At 44.3% G+C, this 18,613-nt stretch overlaps 1 protein-coding gene across 7 annotated transcripts in view; it reads right to left on the bottom strand.

Moving 5' to 3' along the window:
• Positions 1–2,390: 2,390 nt before the first annotated feature.
• The window catches only part of LOC137320765 (organic cation/carnitine transporter 2-like), an 83,696-nt gene continuing 67,473 nt past the window's right edge, over positions 2,391–18,613 (bottom strand). For 2 of the 7 annotated variants that reach the window (XM_067982553.1, XM_067982548.1), the window contains exons 6-10: positions 17,652–17,743; positions 15,149–15,363; positions 12,999–13,181; positions 5,627–5,762; positions 2,391–3,613 (exon numbers count right to left, since the gene is read on the bottom strand). In XM_067982553.1, the coding sequence (XP_067838654.1) occupies positions 3,520–3,613; positions 5,627–5,762; positions 12,999–13,181; positions 15,149–15,363; positions 17,652–17,743 (720 nt within the window). In that variant the 3' untranslated portion in view covers positions 2,391–3,519. The remainder of the gene's footprint in view (positions 3,614–5,626; positions 5,763–12,998; positions 13,182–15,148; positions 15,364–17,651; positions 17,744–18,613) is intronic. The other 5 variants (XM_067982549.1, XM_067982550.1, XM_067982551.1 and 2 more) reach the window with 5 other exon arrangements.

Raw genomic sequence — 18,613 nt, 5'->3', positions numbered from 1 at the left:
TTTGAAAATATCAGTTACTTTCACTGACACTGAATCTTGAATGTTGTGCCAAGTCTTTGCAGTCTTCCCACTGTGTTAATAAATCTTTGTACTACTGCATCATCTCAGGCTAATCACTGGTTGTGATAGTTTCCTTAACTGAGTTGGTTTATGCAGGAAAATGCTGGAGCCAAACAGCACCATGTATAACACTCTAGACCAGCGTTTTCCAAACTGTGGGGCGCAAGAAAGATTCCAAAGCAGGGGCACGAAGAGGTTGGGACAGGGAGGGGGACCGTGGAACGGTGAAATAAATAAAACCAATGAACACCAAGTGGTGATGTGCCAGCTCGCCCATAGAGCTCAACAATCTCCCAGTCCCTCACACTTCCCACGGAGATTACAGAAGCTCCCGTTCTCTTGGGGTGGGGGCGGGGGGGCAGCAAGAGAGAGTGAAAAAAATATCAGAGGGCGAGGCTCCTTTCGCTCACTTCCACAGAGACTTTCATCTTAGCAGCAGGGATTTCTTTCCCTCTTGCCCCTCTCCAGAAGTCCCATGGAATGATAATGACATCGCTCCGGCAAATAATGTGTGTGGGAGGCACTTTGCCCGCCACACTTATACGCTGGTGTAACATTTATTTTGTGCATCGAAGTGTTGAAGCGAGTGCCAAGTTGAAGTACAATTCCTGGCCAGTGTTTATTTTTTTCCATATATATATTCCCAACAATGGATACATTTTTAACCGGAGTGAAAAGAAAAACAGATTCAGAAATGACTTCCAAACCAAAATCCAGGAAATATGATGAAGCATATCTTTCATTCGGATTTACAAGCACCGTGGTAAGTGGTGAAAAAAGACCTTAGTGTGTTGTGTGTTTAAATATACTTGCAGCTGATAGTTTAAAACCAAATAAACTGAGACGATATTTAGGGACCAAGCATAGAGATCTTGTGGGAAAACCTCGCAAATTCTTCGTTAGAAAACGGAATGAATATCGTGGTCAAAAAAATCATCTAATCAAAACCACGCCCATCCCTGCAAAGGCCCTATTAGCTTCTGATCAGGTTGCATAGAGTAGCTCGCTCTAAAAAACCTCACATTATTGCAGAAGAATTCATTCTTCCTGCTGCAATCGACATTGTGTCAACTATGCTTGGTGAAGCAAGTGCTGAACAAATCCAAAGTGTTCCTTTGTTTAACAACACAATAGCTCGACGAATAAGTGATTTGTCAGAAGACTTAGAAGAGCAACTAATTGAAAAGCTTTGTAACAATCGCTTTGCTATTCAAGGGATGAAGCCACTGACAGCAACAAAGACTGTCAGCTGATTACTTACGTGAGACACTTAGATAAAACAACAGTGAACGAGGACTTACTTGTTTGTAAACCTATATCAAGCAGAGCAACAGGCGAACAGTTTTTCAAAATAATCGACACTTTTATGCAACAGGCCGATTTGAAATGTTGGAATATGTAGAGATGGGGCAAAGGCTATGGCTGGGAAACATAAAGGCCTTCAGGCTTTGATAAGAAGGGAAGTGCCAGATGCAATTTGGACACATGTATGATCCATCGAGAAGCGCTGGCTTCAAGTGATTTAAGTTCAGAGTTACACGGGGTGCTATCAACAGTCATCATCATTGTGAACTACATAAAAACAAGACCTTTAAAAGCCAGACTTTTTGCTGCTTTGTGTGAAGAAATGGGAGCCGATCACAAAGTGTGTTGATTTATTGTGATGTGGAGATGCCGGTGATGGACTGGGGTGGACAAATGTAAGGAGTCTTAAAACACCAGGTTATAGTCCAACAGCTTTATTTGAAATCACAAGCTTTCGGAGGCTTCCTCCTTCGTCAGGTGAGTGAAGGAGGAAGCCTCCGAAAGCTTGTGATTTCAAATAAAGCTGTTGGACAATAACCTGGTGTTGTAAGACTCCTTACATTTGTTTTATTGTGACTCTCGATGGCTATCACGTGGAAAAGTTTTGACACGTGTGTTTGAGCTCAGACTCGAGGTAAGCAGCTTTCTGGAAGAAAAGCATGCACATGCAGAGAAATTCCATGATGGAGACTTTGTAATTAAATTGCCATATCTAACTGATATTTTTGATAAACTGAATGCTTTGAACACACAGTTGCAAGGCACTCACGTTCACATTCTTCAGCTTGCAGATAAGATAAATTCGTTCGTTAGGAAACTGGAAATGTGGAGCAGCAGATTAGAAAAGGATAACATGGAGATGTTCCCGAATCTCAAAACATTCGTCGAAAATAACGAGTCGCAGAATTTCTGAGAAGTACTGCAATGCATAAAAAAAAACTATCATTGAGAACTCACTTTCAGAAATACTTTTCGGACACCGAGACTGGAAAATATGACTGGATTAGAAACCCATTCAGCACAAGGACACCTGATGTTGATTTTAATACTCTTGAAGAAGAACAGTACATAGGCATGACTTCAGATTCAATTTTAAAACTGCAGTTTCCGACCAAGTCCCTGCCTGAATTTTGGCCAAGTATAGACAAGTATCCACTTTTAAGCAAAAAGGCTATGCGCATACTTCTTCGATTTGCAACTTCTTATTTGCAAAATTGGTTACTCTGCAGTCACCTCCATTGAAACAAAGTACAGGTTACAGCTGAACACTGAACCAGAACGGAAAGCAGCGATTTCCAAACTGCAGCCTCATATAGAAAAACTTTGCAGAGAAGCAGGCCCATCCAGGTCACCGAGGAAAACGGTTTGTTTTATTTTTATACTTGTGATTATTGAATTTTGTTTTAGGTTTTGTATTTAGTTAAATTATCAGCAAATATATAATGTTTCCATTTATGGGGGGGGGCGCAAGAGTGCTCACCTTCACTACTGTGGGGCAGGAGCCAAAATAGTTTGGGAAACGCTGCTCTAGACAAATGGGTAAATCCTCACCAATTCATCCTGCATTATCCAGAATTTTCTACATCAGATAGTTTTGATGCTGTGAATTTAGAGATGTCACTATATTGTGATTCATCAGTCCAATGTTAACAATGGAGCTGTCAATTTTTACCTTTTGGAGGGCCACTGAAGTGAATCATATAAGCAGATTCTAGAAACATTTCGGCAGAGAGAAGGAATTGAAGGATATGATGAGAAAGCAGGTTAGTGAAGTTGCAATCGAATCAATTAAGGGACAAGGTTGTATCTAGTGACTTTTTACAATTGCTAAAATTTGATATGTTTTTATTAGATAATTTGGCTAGATATAATCTAATAAATTCATTGGTTCATGAACAAGAGTTCCTCCTGGCTTTTGGATTCGTCCCAGATAACTGCTAACTACATATTATTGTCACCAATAAACGCAGAATAGAGAAAACACTAGGCCTAGTTTCATGACCACCGTGAGAGGTGCCATAAGAGGTTTATTAATACTACTTTGGTTGTGAATTCAAACAGTGCCAGAATAATTGAGCTGTATGTTTAAAGTTTTTCCCCTTCACTCCCATTTCCCTAAAGAAATAATTCTGAAAGTGTAGCATTTTAAAAATGTCAGACAGCATCTATTTGGCTGTTAAGGTGTTCATTTTCAACTTTTTTATCCTTTTCTGCCACAGCAATGATGTCATTCCTCTTGGTTGTCCACCTGAAACAAGAAGAAAAAATTAGCATAAGCAATACATGAACTTTTTCCTCTAAGTGAAGATTTGAGCCCAGAGAAGTATAGCATTTTCCAGTGGACACCAAGTATCATCATTGAACTCTTCCAGCCAGGGGAAGTACCTTCAGATGCCAAGGTAAAACTCTCCAACAATGTACCTTAAATACAACCTCAGAACAGCACTCCTTAGTAGACATTGTGATTTTTTATTTTCAGGTGCAATTATCCTTGTGGTCTCTGGGTGCATTTCCAAACTTAGTACTAATTAGGGGCATTTTCATCCTGTTGTTTCTCCTCCTCAAAAAGCCACTCTCAACTCATCTGCCTTCTCCAACTATCTCCCCATTTCTAACCTACCTTTCCTCTCTAAAGTCCTCACACACGTCATCATCTCCCAGTTCCGTGCCCACCTCTCCCAAAATGTCATGTTCTAATTCCTTCACTCTGGTTTCTGCCTTGCTCATTGCACTGAAACTGCCCTTGACAAAGACAGAAATGACACACTCTCTGACTACAATTCCAGGATTTTAACCCAGTGATGAGAGAATGGTGATACATGTCCAGTCAGAATGGTGTGTGACTGAGTGGTGTGGCGTTCCCATGATACTGCTGCAATTATCCTTCTTCATTGTAGAGGTTGCGGGGCTGGGAGGTGATGCAGTGCATCCTGTAGCTAGTACATACTGCAGCCACGGTATACTGATGATGTAGAGGTGGATATTAAACTGAATGTTGTCTAAGTCCTGCGGTGGATCAGCATGGATGGCTTCGTTATCAGATGATTGGCGAATGGAGTGGAACACTGTAGAATTGTCAGCAAATCACCACCTTCATTCAGGGCAAGTCAGAGTTTCTAAGAGAGCATTGGTGGAGGTCTTGAAGCTAGCCACCTATCTACAGGAGTAACTGCTCTGGGTGGTGATGAAGCAGCAACTCTGGCTTTTGGTGGATAAGGATGGGACCAGAAGCTTTTGGGTCAGTGCTACCACTGGCCAAGATGCCACAGCATTTGTCCAGTGTCTCACTGCTCAACAGCTCTCCAACTAGGAACTAACTGTAGTGGGAATAGAATCTGTAATAATCAAAACAACTGTACGCTGTGACAGAGATTCTCTATAGCAGAAGCCACAGTACTTGAAAAAGATCTCCAGAAAGCAGCCAAGAAAGAATTCCTTGGCTAACAGCTTGCGCTTTCTTGTGGGAGAGAGGTGTTAGTGAAAGAGACAGATGATCAGGGATATTTCATTCTTATGTATATTAATGAAACATTGGGATACATAGTCAGAATAGCAGAGAACAAGCTACAGAAGACTATGCTGAGGCTTTATAAATAATTGGTCACACCTAAGTTGGAGTACTGCAATTCTGGCCATTGAAAATCAACACACATGCATGGGAGAGCAACAAGCATGGGAAGGAGCTTAAACATGCAATCAAGAGAGAAGGTGGTAGTGGGAAGAGAAGAACTTCATTGAATACATTAAAGTATTGAATAGCATAGCTAAGGTGAACCCAGAATATTGCTTAAAGGCAAGATGGGCCAATAAGACAAGGCGGCATAAGTTTATATTAATGATAAGTAATTTAAAATACATCCAAGGAAACAATTCTTTACTCAAAGGATAATAAATGCTTCAAACAGTCTACAATGAAAGGTAGTGGAGTTAAAAACATTGGGGAGTTCAAGATGGGTTGTAATACTACAGGAATGGACTCAAATGAGCTGAATGGCCTTTCCTCCTCCTTCATTTCTTATGTTCTTGTGCAATCTTTTCTAGCATTTAAATTGAGACTTCACAGGCTTCAGAGATCAAGTAAACCTTGTCCTAGCATGAAATGTCTCTTCCAGTCTTCGTCTCCCAAGAATCGGCAGAGACAGGGACAGAAAAGACATTGGGAAGGTTATATAAAAGAGAGTGTGATGAAAAAGTGAAAGAAAAGTCAAAGAAAGAAAGGGCACATTACCACATGTACATGTCTACTATACCATAGACTTACCATATCATTGGCTGTACTTGCTGAATAGTCTGTGGCAAAGGTTGGCCAAATGTTTCAGGCAGCACTAAGCAGAAAATTCCAGCCATTACCGACAAGCTGCCCATTAGTATGAAAGGCAACACTTTATTATATGTTTCTACAAAAAAAAGGGATGCCGTTACAGCGAAATGGAAGTTTCACAAATATGTTTCCTGAATTATAATTTAATGAATTTATGTTAGACTAGTAAGACTAAAATTAAGTGGAGGAAAAAAAAATCAATTAACTCACTTGAGGTGCAATCTGAAATTGAAAAAAGAAAACTCAACCGTATAGACATACAAATCGCACTACATTTAGAATGCATTATTCCTATAGCATTTTCTCCAACAACTCTTCAGTAAGTACAGTGGAATCCCATTCCTTAATACCTGAAGACCGACTTTCTGTTAACAGAAGGTCAATTTTCTATGGCAAGAATTAAATCAGCCCTCGCTATTGTGATGCTTGCAAATATTTACCTCCAACTGAGGAATGCCTGTTATTAGATTATAGACATAGATAAGGGACACATTCAGCCCATCATAGTTCATCCATCCAAAATAAAGAAAACTTACTTCCCCCATTACTTCATGTGACTCTTTATAATGAGTAAGATTGTGGGCCAGATATTAGGAGGGAGGCGGGTTGACAGCGGGGGATCGACTGGGCGCGTGGGTAACGCGCCCAGTGAATTCGGGGTGCTCCGCACGCGATCGCAGCTTAATTGAAGGTACTTACGCGTGCTTCTGGGTTTCCCATTCCAGATCTGCGCAGCGGGCGCACTGCGCACCCGTATCACAGGCTGTCAGCAGGAGGAGCCCGATTTAAAGGGGCAGTCCTCCAATGCTCCTCCTGCAGCAAAGAAACAATTTTGGAGCATGGAGCAGGCCAGAGGCAAGGCTGCTCCAAAGTTCTCTGACTCCTCACTCCAGGTGCTGCTCGAAGGGGTGAGGGCGAGGAGGGAAATTCTGTTCCCATCTGATGGGAGGAGGTGGCCTCCCTCTGCCACCAAGAAATCTGGCTGGAGGTGGCCGAGGAGGTAAGCAGCAGCGGCAATGTGTGCCGAACATGGGTCCAGTGCAGGAAGCGCTTTAATGACCTAACCAGGTCAGCCAAAATGAGTATAGTTACGCATTCTCCCACACTCCGTCTTCCACATCACCTCCACTACCACACAACTCCTTCTGCACTGCCACCACAACGCTCTCGCATCACTCCTCACAACCACTCAACCATCATCCTCACCTTGCCTGCACTTACTCACCGCCCCAGTTCCCATTCGAACACTACCACGCAACCCAATCCTCATACAATCTCATGGCTATGTCTCACGTGCACGCTCCCATGTATCTCCCTCACGGTCACCCCCATCCACTCCAATGCATGCAGCGGGTCACTATGCAACCATTGCTCAATCAACTTCTCTGTGTTTTGCCTTGATAGGAGAAGAGATGCCAGAATGCCCAGGAGAGGGCAAGGATCAGAGGGGACCCGTCACACCAGGTGGTCTTAACAGATGCGGAGCAGCAGGCATTGGAAGTAAGCCGGACACTGGAGTGCCTGTCCGTGGCGGACGCCAAGACTGGGAGTGCACAAGCGGCTGGTGACAGAAATCTAACACTCAGCACTCATGATAGTGAATGATCTCAACATCACTTGGCATCTGTAGCACCTCAACATCTGTCCACATGCTTAATATTGCTTTCTGTTCTCTTGCAGGGCCATCTGCGAGCGCCGTGACCGTGGAGGGCGATTCCTCAGAGGACCTGCCGGCCTCTGAGGGTGCATTGTCACATATGAGCCAACCATCCACCAGCGCAGATACACACACCTCGGTGGGTCCCCGTCCTCACTTAGTTGGGGCCGCGCATGGTGAGTCACCACGCACATGTGAGCACGAGCAGACCCTGGTGGCAGGGGCAGCCGTGGAGAGTCTCCGTTGGTGGGAGCATTCTTCTCCAGGCACTGCTCAGCTGGACCCAGATGCTGAACCCTGGGGGCTAGCCATGAAAAGGAGAGTCATCGAGGGGCAGCAGCACATTGCCGAGGTACTGGAACAGTTGCCACGCGCATTCTCCACAATCGCGCACAGGATGGAGGAGTCCAACCCCTGCATGAGTGGAATACTGTCACAGGGACGTGAAGGCATCTCTGAGATAGTGTCGCGGGTAAGTGTGGGAATGTCTGCGATGGAGGGCAGGCTAGCCTCCATTGAGCTTCAAGCATGGCTCAACAATGGATCAATCCTGGTTCAATGAGGAGTGTAGAAGAGCATGCCAAGAGCAGCACCAGGCATACCTAAAAATGAGGTGCCAACCTGGTGAAGCTACAACTCAGGACTACATGCATGCTAAACAGCGGAAGCAACATGCTATGGACAGAGCTAAGCGATTCCACAACCAACGGATCAGATCGAAGCTCTGCAGTCCTGCCACATCCAGTCGTGAATGGTGGTGGACTATTAAACAACTAACGGGAGGAGGAGGCTCTGCAAACATCCCCATCCTCAATGATGGCGGAGTCCAGCACGTGAGTGCAAAAGACAAGGCTGAAGCGTTTGCAACCATCTTCAGCCAGAAGTGCCGAGTGGATGATCCATCTCGGCCTACTCCCGATATTCCCACCATCACAGAAGCCAGTCTTCAGCCAATTCGATTCACTCCACGTGATATCAAGAAACGGCTGAGTGCACTGGATACAGCAAAGGCTATGGGACCCGACAACATCCCGGCTGTAGTGCTGAAGACTTGTGCTCCAGAACTAGCTGCGCCTCTAGCCAAGCTGTTCCAGTACGGCTACAACACTGGCATCTACCCGACAATGTGGAAAATTGCCCAGCTATGTCCTGTCCACAAAAAGCAGGACAAATCCAATCCGGCCAATTACCACCCCATAAGCCTACTCTCAATCATCAGCAAAGTGATGGAAGGTGTCGTCGACAGTGCTATCAAACGGCACTTACTCACCAATAACCTGCTCACCGATGCTCAGATTGGGTTCCGCCAGGACCACTCGGCTCCAGACCTCATTACAGCCTTGGTCCAAACATGGACAAAAGAGCTGAATTCCAGGGGTGAGGTGAGAGTGACTGCCCTTGACATCAAGGCAGCATTTGACCGAGTGTGGCACCAAGGAGCCCTAGTAAAATTGAAGTCAATGGGAATCAGGGGGAAAACTCTCCAGTGGCTGGAGTCATACCTAGCACAAAGGAAGATGGTAGTGGTTGTTGGAGGCCAATCATCTCAGCCTCAGGACATTGCTGCAGGAGTTCCTCAGGGCAGTGTCCTAGGCCCAACCATCTTCAGCTGCTTCATCAATGACCTTCCCTCCATCATAAAGGTCAGAAATGGGGATGTTCGCTGATGATTGCACAGTGTTCAGTTCCATTCGCAACCCCTCAAATAATGAAGCAGTCCGTGCCCGCATGCAGCAAGACCTGGACAACATCCAGGCTTGGGCTCATAAGTGGCAAGTAACATTCACGTCAGATAAGTGCCAGGCAATGACCCTCTCCAACAAGAGAGAGTCTCACCACCTACCCTTGACATTCAACGGCATTACCATCGCCGAATCCCCCACCATCAACATCCCGGGGGTCACCATTGACCAGAAACTTAACTGGACCAGCCATATAAATACTGTGGCTACGAGAGCAGGTCAGAGGCTGGGTATTCTGCAGTGAGTGACTCACCTCCTGACTCCACAAAGCCTTTCCACCATCTACAAGGCACAAGTCAGGAGTGTGATGGAATACTCTCCATTTGCTTGGATGAGTGCAGCTCCAACAACACTCAAGAAGCTCGACACCATCCAAGATAAAGCAGCCCGCTTGATTGGCACCCCATCCACCACCCTAAACATTCACTCCCTGCACCACCGGCGCACTGTGGCTGCAGTGTGCACCATCCACAGGATGCACTGCAGCAACTCGCCAAGGCTTCTTCAACAGCACCTCCCAAACCTGCGACCTCTACCACCTAGAAGGACAAGAGCAGCAGGCGCATGGGAACAACACCACCACCTGCAAGTTACCCTCCAAGTCACACACCATCCCGACTTGGAAATATATCGCCATTCCTTCATCATCACTGGGTCAAAATCCTGGAACTCCCTTCCTATCAACACTGTGGGAGAACCGTCACCACATGGACTGCAGCTGTTCAAGAAGGCGGCTCACCGCCACCTTCTCGACGGCAATTAGGGATGGGCAATAAATGCCGGCCTCGCCAGCGATGCCCACATCCCCTGAACGAATAAAAAAAAATTCGGCCCTGACAACGGCTGTCCGGATTCAGGGTGAGCAACATTCTGCCGCCTTAAACAGGTTGACAGATACCTTACAACTGGCCTTCCAAGGCTTCACACAATTCCTCCAAACTTTCGTCCAGCAGAGTAGAAGGAGTGATGAGGGCCTGGGCCAGGAGAGGGATGATGGTGAAAGGGGACATGGAAATGGGGACGCCACTCAAAGTGCTCCCATGTCTCACCCGTTGCCCCCCTCTCAACCAATACCAGCAATGCTGCCCCCCCCCCCTCCAGGTGGCTGAGTCTGCCCCTGCACAGGTGCAGGTGGAGCAGTCTTTGGAGAGGCCCTCACGGGCACCGAAACCCAGTCCGCGCAAAGCATCTCATCGGTGAGGGCATGGACAAGAGCAACCTGCCACCACCTCTGCTGAAGCCACAGGGGTAGCACCACGTAGGGGTTCCTGTAAACATAAGGCGAAGGTTTTGTGAGCACAAAGGGGATGCACAAGGGTGTAAGACAAAATGTCATGTTTTTGATTTACTTTCGTTTGGTTTGCAAAAAAACATAAAAATTTGATATCACCACCACTGCCACGTCTTTGCAAATTTTGTCTGGTTTGTGCAATAATTCCCTTTCCTGAGGATCACCATGAAGACCCGCACCAGATGCCATCCATTGTGTCACTGCAGAGTGGGTGCAGGTGTATTTGCAGGGCCCTTTTGTGCAGACGACTGAGAGACGCCGGCGATGTCCCCGGTGGCACCCTGGAAGGATGCGGAGAAGTTATTGAGGGCAGTGGTGACTTTGACAGCGACAGGCAAGAAGATGGTGCTCGGGCCAGCCAGGAGCAGCTCAGCATCAAGGAGGCTGCAGATGACCATGACAAATGTCAAGTGACTCTGAGCCTCCGTGTGCACCGCTCCTCAGAGAGGTCCAGGAAGCTGAGCCTCGGTCTGTAGACCCTGTGGCGAGGGTAGTGCCTTCTGCGACGCATCTCTCTCTGCGGTTGCCCTCCATCCTGCTGTGCAGGTGGATGTGTCTCAGCACTGTGCTGTGGAGCTCCATGTGTCAGAGATGGATGGTGTGGCCAGCGAGGCTGGTGATCCTGTTCGTCCTCCGAGGAGGTCATGACTGCAACTACGGCAGTCCCCATCCGGAAGATGTACGTTTGAGAGGGTCCGCAAGGGAAGTAAATGATTCCGCACACCGGGGTTGAGGTTGCAAGTTGGTGATTTTTTGTGTTAGGAGGAGGGTGGTGCAGGCACTACCCTTGCCACAGGGTCTACAGACCGAGGCTCAGCTTCCTGGACCTCTCTGAGGATCAGTGCACATGGAGGCTCAGAGTCACTCCAAAGTGACAGAGTGGCCTCCTACAATGAGTGAGGGTTTCCCCCCCACTGTTAAATGGACCTTTGCAGCTGCCACAGGCTGGTGGCTGCAACATGTCCATTTCAACTGGGAGTGTTTCCCCCAGTACGGGAAACACCCTCAGTTTCGACGAAAATCCCACCCCTCCTAAAATATCCTCCAAATCAGGTCTCCTAACGACCTGAAGTATCAAAGTAATTGGTTTAATTGGGATCCCGCCGGCTTTAATTGTGTGTCTAAGTGGGCGGGTTGGAGCCAGGCTCCGGACCCGCCCCGGGAATCCCCAATTTTCGAAGCACCCCATCCCGGCCACTAACGCTCCCGCTCGGCCATCCTAAAATCAAGTCCTTTGTTTCACTACCTTAAAGAGAAAACCATTCCACATGTTGTTCATTCTTTGCTTTGTGGCACATCCCATATAATATCTCCTTCTTCGGCTCGGTGTCATTTTTGTCTGATTACACTTCTGTTTTTCTACGTTAAGTGCACTATATAAATGTAAGTTGTTGTTGTCCAGCTCTATCTGAAAATAATATTTATATTTATCCTTACTTCACCCTTATTAAACTGAATTTACTACCATTGTAAACTTGCCATTTTGGTTCACCTCCCTACTATTAGCTATTCTGATAATAATAGAGGCCAACTGAATCCTGGAATGGTACCATTCATTTTAAAACCAGGCCTTGGGAGTAAATCTACAGCCATTTTCCCCCTTCCCTCCCACAGCAGGTTTACGTTGGTAGCACTCTTGCCATGGACTCAGAAGGGTGGAGGGGTTCAAGCTCGACTCCATGGTTTGAACTATTAATCTAGGCTGACACAGGTTGCTGAGTCAGTGACAAGGGGTCAGCAATTCAAAATTATCCCTAAAAGAGTGGGGAGATTGGTTCGGAGGAATTTCTTCACAGAGGGTTGTTGGAGCATGGAATGCTTTGCCATGGGGAGTGGGTGAGGCTGAGACTATTGCATCTTTTAAGGGAAAAGTGAATAAATAAATATTTGAAGCAAAACATAGTGGGATTAATTTTGGATTGCTTGAAAAAGAGCCAGCACAGATAAGATGAGCCAAATGTGCTGTTAGCTTCTATGATTCTATACAGTATTGAGGAAGTGCCACATTGTCAGAGGTGCCCTCTTTTTGATGGGATGTTAAATGGAGGCTATGTTCAGGTGGATATAAAGGATTTGATAGCCTATTCGAAGAACAGCAGGGACTTCTTCCTGTGTCCTATTGAAGGTTCCCCCCTCAACCAGCGCCACAAGCAGATTATAGCTGTTTGTTCATCTCATTTGATGTATGTGGGTTCTTGCTGTATTAAAATTGGCTTGCTACATTTGCTTACCTAACAATGGCTGCACTTCAAAAAAGTAATTCATTCAATTTGAAACACCTTGGTACATTTTAGGGATGTGAAAAGATGCTATATAAATGCAAGTTATTTTTTTCTGTCTACATGATGCTGTTGCAAGGAGATAAATGTTTATCATGACCAGGTGTCCTCTGAAGGAGGACCAGGTCACCACATGAAACACACACACACACACACACAAACAAATCTCGAGCACATTTAGTAGAAAAGTCTTCTGAAAAGTCAGAAAAGATCAACAAGATAAACCAACAGTCTAAATTCTTCAACAAGGAACCCCTTTCACTAACCCCACAATAAACTGATATCAATTAAAAGTACTGAAATAATTTTAAAATAGTTGCTGAAAGCTTAGCAAATCTCTTACCCAGATAAGCAAAATATGGGGATATTATGCTGCCAATCCTGGATGCCATGGAACATACCCCAAACCCCATGTTCCTCACCACAGTCGGATACAGTTCAGCAGAGAAAACAAAGATCATGGAGAAGGCTGCTGCATAACCAAATTTACTAATCATTGTCATTATCGTGATAAGAACATGGTGATCTGTGAAATCCAAACACGAAACAGTTCAACAGTGTGTATATATAGTAAGTGATTCAAAAGTTTAAATACTGTACATGTATTGTGTGGGTTCTGTGTTTTTAACCACAACAAATCATAAAGAAAACCTGTTCTCAATAAAAATCTGTGCAGAAGTGTAAATATAGGTGTACCAGGCAAAATAGCCATAGTAAGCTTTTAAAATATATATCCACATACTCGTACTCATTCTGCAACAGCTATGCAAGGTCAGGCCTGGAGCAGTGGAGACATTACTTCATTAACTATCCATGAGAAGAGATTAAGAAATCTAGTAGGTATATAGAAAATCAATCAAGCAGACTGTAGAGAGATAGTATGGTATGAATAGGCTTGTGTTATCAATGTATTGGGAAGAGATAAGAAGAAAGGCCATAACTGATATCCACGGTTTCTCATCAGCGAGTAAACAGATCTTATGGCACAGACTTATTGAAAGGAGATTAACCAGACGTAGTTAGAATGTATTGACATAACGGCATTAAGTTAGGAGGATGTATTTAAACATATAAAGATACAAACACTGGTGCTCCTTGGGGACTTTTAATTTAGTCTTGCTGAGGCTATCATAAGCAGTTAAGACGACACACTTGCGATCTCCTGAAGGAGTCCCTGGTATATGATGTATAATGTTATAATTGGTACCTAAATCTCATATACATTGCAAGGAATCTTACAACACCAGGTTACAGTCCAACAAATTTATTTTAAAATCACAAGCTTTCAGAGATTATCCCCTTCGTCAGGTGCACTGCATGTAAGGAGTTGCGGTTGATGTCGTGTATATGGACTTTCAAAAGGTACTTGATAAAATGCCACATAATAGGCTTGTCAGCAAAATTGAAGCCCATGGAATAAAAGGGGCAGTGGCAGCATGGATACAAAATTGGATAAGTGACAGGAAAGAGAGAGTAATGGTGAATGGTTGTATTTCGGAAGGTATACAGTGGTATTTCCCAGGGGTCGGTACTAGAACCACTGCTTTTTTTGATATATACTAATGGCTTGGACTTGGGTGTACAGGGTACAATTTCAAAAGTTACAGATGACAAAAAACTTGGAAGTGGAGTAAACAGTGAGGAGGATACAGACAGGCTGGTGGAATGGGCGGACATATGGCAGATGAAATTTAACGCATAGAAGTGCAAAATGATACATTTTGGCAGGACGAATGAGGAGAGGCAATATAAACTAAATTCTAATTCTAAAGGGGGTGCAGGAACAGAAGGACCTGGGGGTATATATGCACAAATCTTTGAAGGTGGCAGAACAGGATGAGAAAAAGGTTTTGCCACTCCCTGTGGCAAAGTTGATTGGCAAAAGAATCAAAGGCGACGATGTGGGAAAAAAAAATTTTACGCAGCGAGTAGTTATGATCTGGAATGCATTACCCAAAAGGGTGGTGGAAGCAGATTCAACTGTGGCTTTCAAAAAGGAATTAGATAAATACTTGAAGGGAAAAAATTTGCAGGGCTTTGGAGAAAGAGCAGGGGAATGGGGCAAACTAGATTGCTCTCACAAAGAGCCAGCATGGGCTCAAAGGGCCGAATAGTCTCCTTCTATGCTGTAACCATTCTATCTCATTGACTTGATTTAATAAAGTGCTTTAATCAGACGTTTTAATGTTTCCTAGTCCTCGAACTTGTATTAGAGTTAAAGGATGTATGAAAATATCCTAAAATACCTCCACATAAGGGCAATAGAGATACATGATAATATAACATGATATATAACCTATATAAATGCAACAAAATCATTCATTTGTAAACAAACAGACTTATAGTCATTGACTGACCATGGGCAATATCACAAGCAATTTGCCAGTAACCTACTAAAAAGGTGAATAAGTTTTCTGAGAGTTTGAGTAGTTTTAAATATTATTCACTAACGCGCTTCAGCAAAATTCAAGATTCCAGAAATAACTGATTTACCTGAAGGCACAATTTGGATCAACAGCAGCAAAACTCCACTGAACACCACAATGCAAGCTAGGGAGATTCGTCGAGGAGATGTACGCAGCAATATCCAAGCTATCACATATGATACAATTTCAGTAGCTGCAGAGATAAAGCAGTTGATATAGGGGTCTCCATGCATGTTGGGAATACTGAAGGATAATCCAAAGTAACCTACAGAGGAAATTATCCTGCAAAAGTACAAAACAAATATTATTATAGGAAAATTCAGTTCCTCCCACTCTCCCAGCAGGAAACCATGCTCAAAGGAAACATGGATTGGAGAATCAGCTCTGATTTTACCACCAATTTCAGAAACCTGTCTCCTTTAAGCACATCCCTTCGATGGGAGTGCAGGAATGCTGAATTTACCTATAATTTTTTTTTAAATTGAGAAGCTCCCTCTATTTTTCTCAAATAACACAATAGCTTGCATTTATATAGCATCTTTAATGTAGAAAAGAGTCCTGGAGCACTTCACAGAGGTGCAATAAAAAAAAAGCCTCCCTTTTCCCCCACCCCGTGAGCTTCTCCAGATCACACACCAGCTATGGCTACGAAGACAGGTGGGCAATCTGCCCCTATAAATGCAAGTTGTTGTTGTAAGACTGAGTCAATGCCGCTCTCAGCTGGCAGGAAGATGATGTTCAAAAATCAGAAGTTGTTGTTTATCGATTTTTCCTTCCCTGTGCTTGGCCTCGACTCAACATCAGCTGAGACTACAAGCTCAGCAGTATGGAGAACAGAACCTGGACCTCACCACTATCGTGTTCTCATGAGTTGTGTTACAGCAACTCCTTGATCCTATATCTTTTTAACATTCAGTAAAGCAAGTTAATGCATACATTTATTTTAAAAGGAGAAACGTGTGAATCCAAGAATTGTAGACTACTAAGTCTAGCATCTGTTGCACGAAACATGCTTCAAAGCAACGATGTTGCCAATGTAAATTTCTAAATGCAAGATTACTATAAGGAACACTCAACATGTATTTAGAAGCAATAGCTTGTGCCCCATGACTGAAATTCTTCGATAAGCCAACTGAATTGTTGCAGTTATAGAAGGTATTGGTGAGACCGCACCTGGAACTGCATACAGTTTTGGTGTCCATACTTAAGAAAAGACATACTTGCTCTCGAGGCAGTACAAAGAAGGTTCACTCGGTTAATCCCGGGGATGAGGGGGCGGACATATGAGGAGAGGTTGAGTAGATTGGGACTCTACTCATTGGAGTTCAGAAGAATGAGAGGCGATCTTATTGAAACATATAAGATTGTGAAGGGGCTTGATCGGGTGGATGCGGTAAGGATGTTCCCAAGGATGGGTGAAACTAGAACTAGGGGGCATAATCTTAGAATAAGGGGCTGCTCTTTCAAAACCGAGATGAGGAGAAACTTCTTCACTCAGAGGGTAGTAGGTCTGTGGAATTTGTTGCCCCAGGAAGCTGTGGAAGCTACGTCATTAAATAAATTTAAAACAGAAATAGACAGTTTCCTAGAAGTAAAGGGAATTAGGGGTTACGGGGAGCGGGCAGGAAATTGGACATGAATTTAGATTTGAGGTTAGGATCAGATCAGCCATGATCTTATTGAATGGCGGAGCAGGCTCGAGGGGCCGATTGGCCTACTCCTGCTCCTATTTCTTCTTCTTATATCTTATGAATTGATAATGACAACCATGGATGTAGCTTGCCTGGATCTTCAGCAGTCTGAGAGCATGAATAAAGACTACAGACGCTTCCATGGTTTGAGAGAAATGCTCTTTTGGGTTAGCTGACAAGAGGTCAGTCATTCCTGATGTGGAATGCCCCAAGTAGTGGACCAGTATCAGCGATTGAAATGTTTTAAATCACTACTTCACATTATATATGTGGGCATAGAGGGAATATTGTATCAAAGTTTATTGACAATAACAAATTAGAGGGGTTAGGAAACTATGAAGAAGAATGCAAGAGACAACAGGAGCACATTAAACATGATGGGGAGTTAGCAGATATGTGGTAAATGTAGTTCTGCGTAGATAATTATTTGGTAGGGGGAGGCAAATGGGTGTTTGACATATGTTAAAACCAATTCAAGGTAGTGAGAAACCTACAGCCCTCTAGGATTTGTGTTTCCCAATATGTAGGACACACTCTCCCACAGGCACACATGCCATTTAAGTCCAGAGAGCAGGCTAGCCACGTCTTGGGGACCCTCTTTTTACGCAAAAGAGTTATTAGAGCATAGAATGCTTTGCTACAGCAAGTATTTGAGGCATCTTTTAAGGGAAAGTGAATAAATATTTGAATCAGAGAAAGATCCAGAGCTTTGGGAAGACAGCAGGGTAGTGGGGTTATTTTTGGATTGTTGTAGCAATGAGCCAACATAGACATGATGGGTTAGATGACTTCTTTCTGTACTGTAAACTTCTATAGTTCTATAGGTTAGCTTTGGTTGGCACTGTTTTGTGCTTCTTTGCTGATAACGCCTCTACTCACCATACAAACATAGCAATGATTGTGATGTTTCGTAAGTTAGAAGTTCTAACCAAATCCAAATAAGTGTGTGCATGTTTATCCCCAGTTGGCAACTAAAAAGTACAAGAAAAAGTATATCAAAACAAATTAAACTATGAACTGCAAATACTAAAAGCAAGAACAGATGCAAATAAGATATTCAATAACATTTTATTATTTGAATACTAAGTTCCTTGGATCTTCAAAATATTGCATTAAATTATGCAAACCTATTCTTATAGAATATTAAAACATAGTGGGGGTTATCTTGGATAACCCCCGAAACCAGGTGCTGGGGTCGCGGTGCAAAACCCGCACCAAGCTGCTGATCTGAGTTTGTACCGGGCCTGCGAGAGTGCATGCACCAAGGTTCTCTGCTGATGCACTAGAGGCCTTGGTGCAAGAGGTGGACAGAAGGAGGGGCATCCTATACCCGCAGGGAGGCAAGTGGCCCTCCAGACATATGCTCAAAAGGCAGTGGAGGCAGTAGGGACAAAGTCAATGCCAGGCGCACAGCATCATGAACATGGATACAGTGCAGAAAGTTCCATGCTTTGACACGAGTGGTCAAGGTGAGTGAGGTCAACTGTCCAGTGGCATCTCCTACCAACTGCACCACTAGCCGCATCCACTGCTCCACGCACTACACCCCTTATCACCCATCTACCAACAAACTCTTTCAATCCGTAATCAACTCTTCCAATCAGATGCTTCCTCTCACCCTTACACATTACCACTGTTGCAAGCCACACACCCACAATTCACAGGCCACACACACTGGCAGCTATTCAACCATGACAGCCACATCATCCAAACAGCTTGCAGGACACTCACTGACACACGTCCCACTTTCTTGCAGGAGAAGGTGGCGCATAACAAGAGGCAGCAAGTGGCTGTGGCTCCATGGAACATGAACCTGCTGTCCTGGCTCAGGATGACAGCAT

Source organism: Heptranchias perlo, chromosome 4, assembly GCF_035084215.1.
Source record: "Heptranchias perlo isolate sHepPer1 chromosome 4, sHepPer1.hap1, whole genome shotgun sequence".
In the NCBI taxonomy this organism is placed as follows: Eukaryota; Metazoa; Chordata; class Chondrichthyes; order Hexanchiformes; family Hexanchidae; genus Heptranchias; species Heptranchias perlo.
The sequence above is the reverse complement of the archived record's forward strand: the minus strand, read 5'-3'. Positions and strand labels throughout refer to the sequence as shown.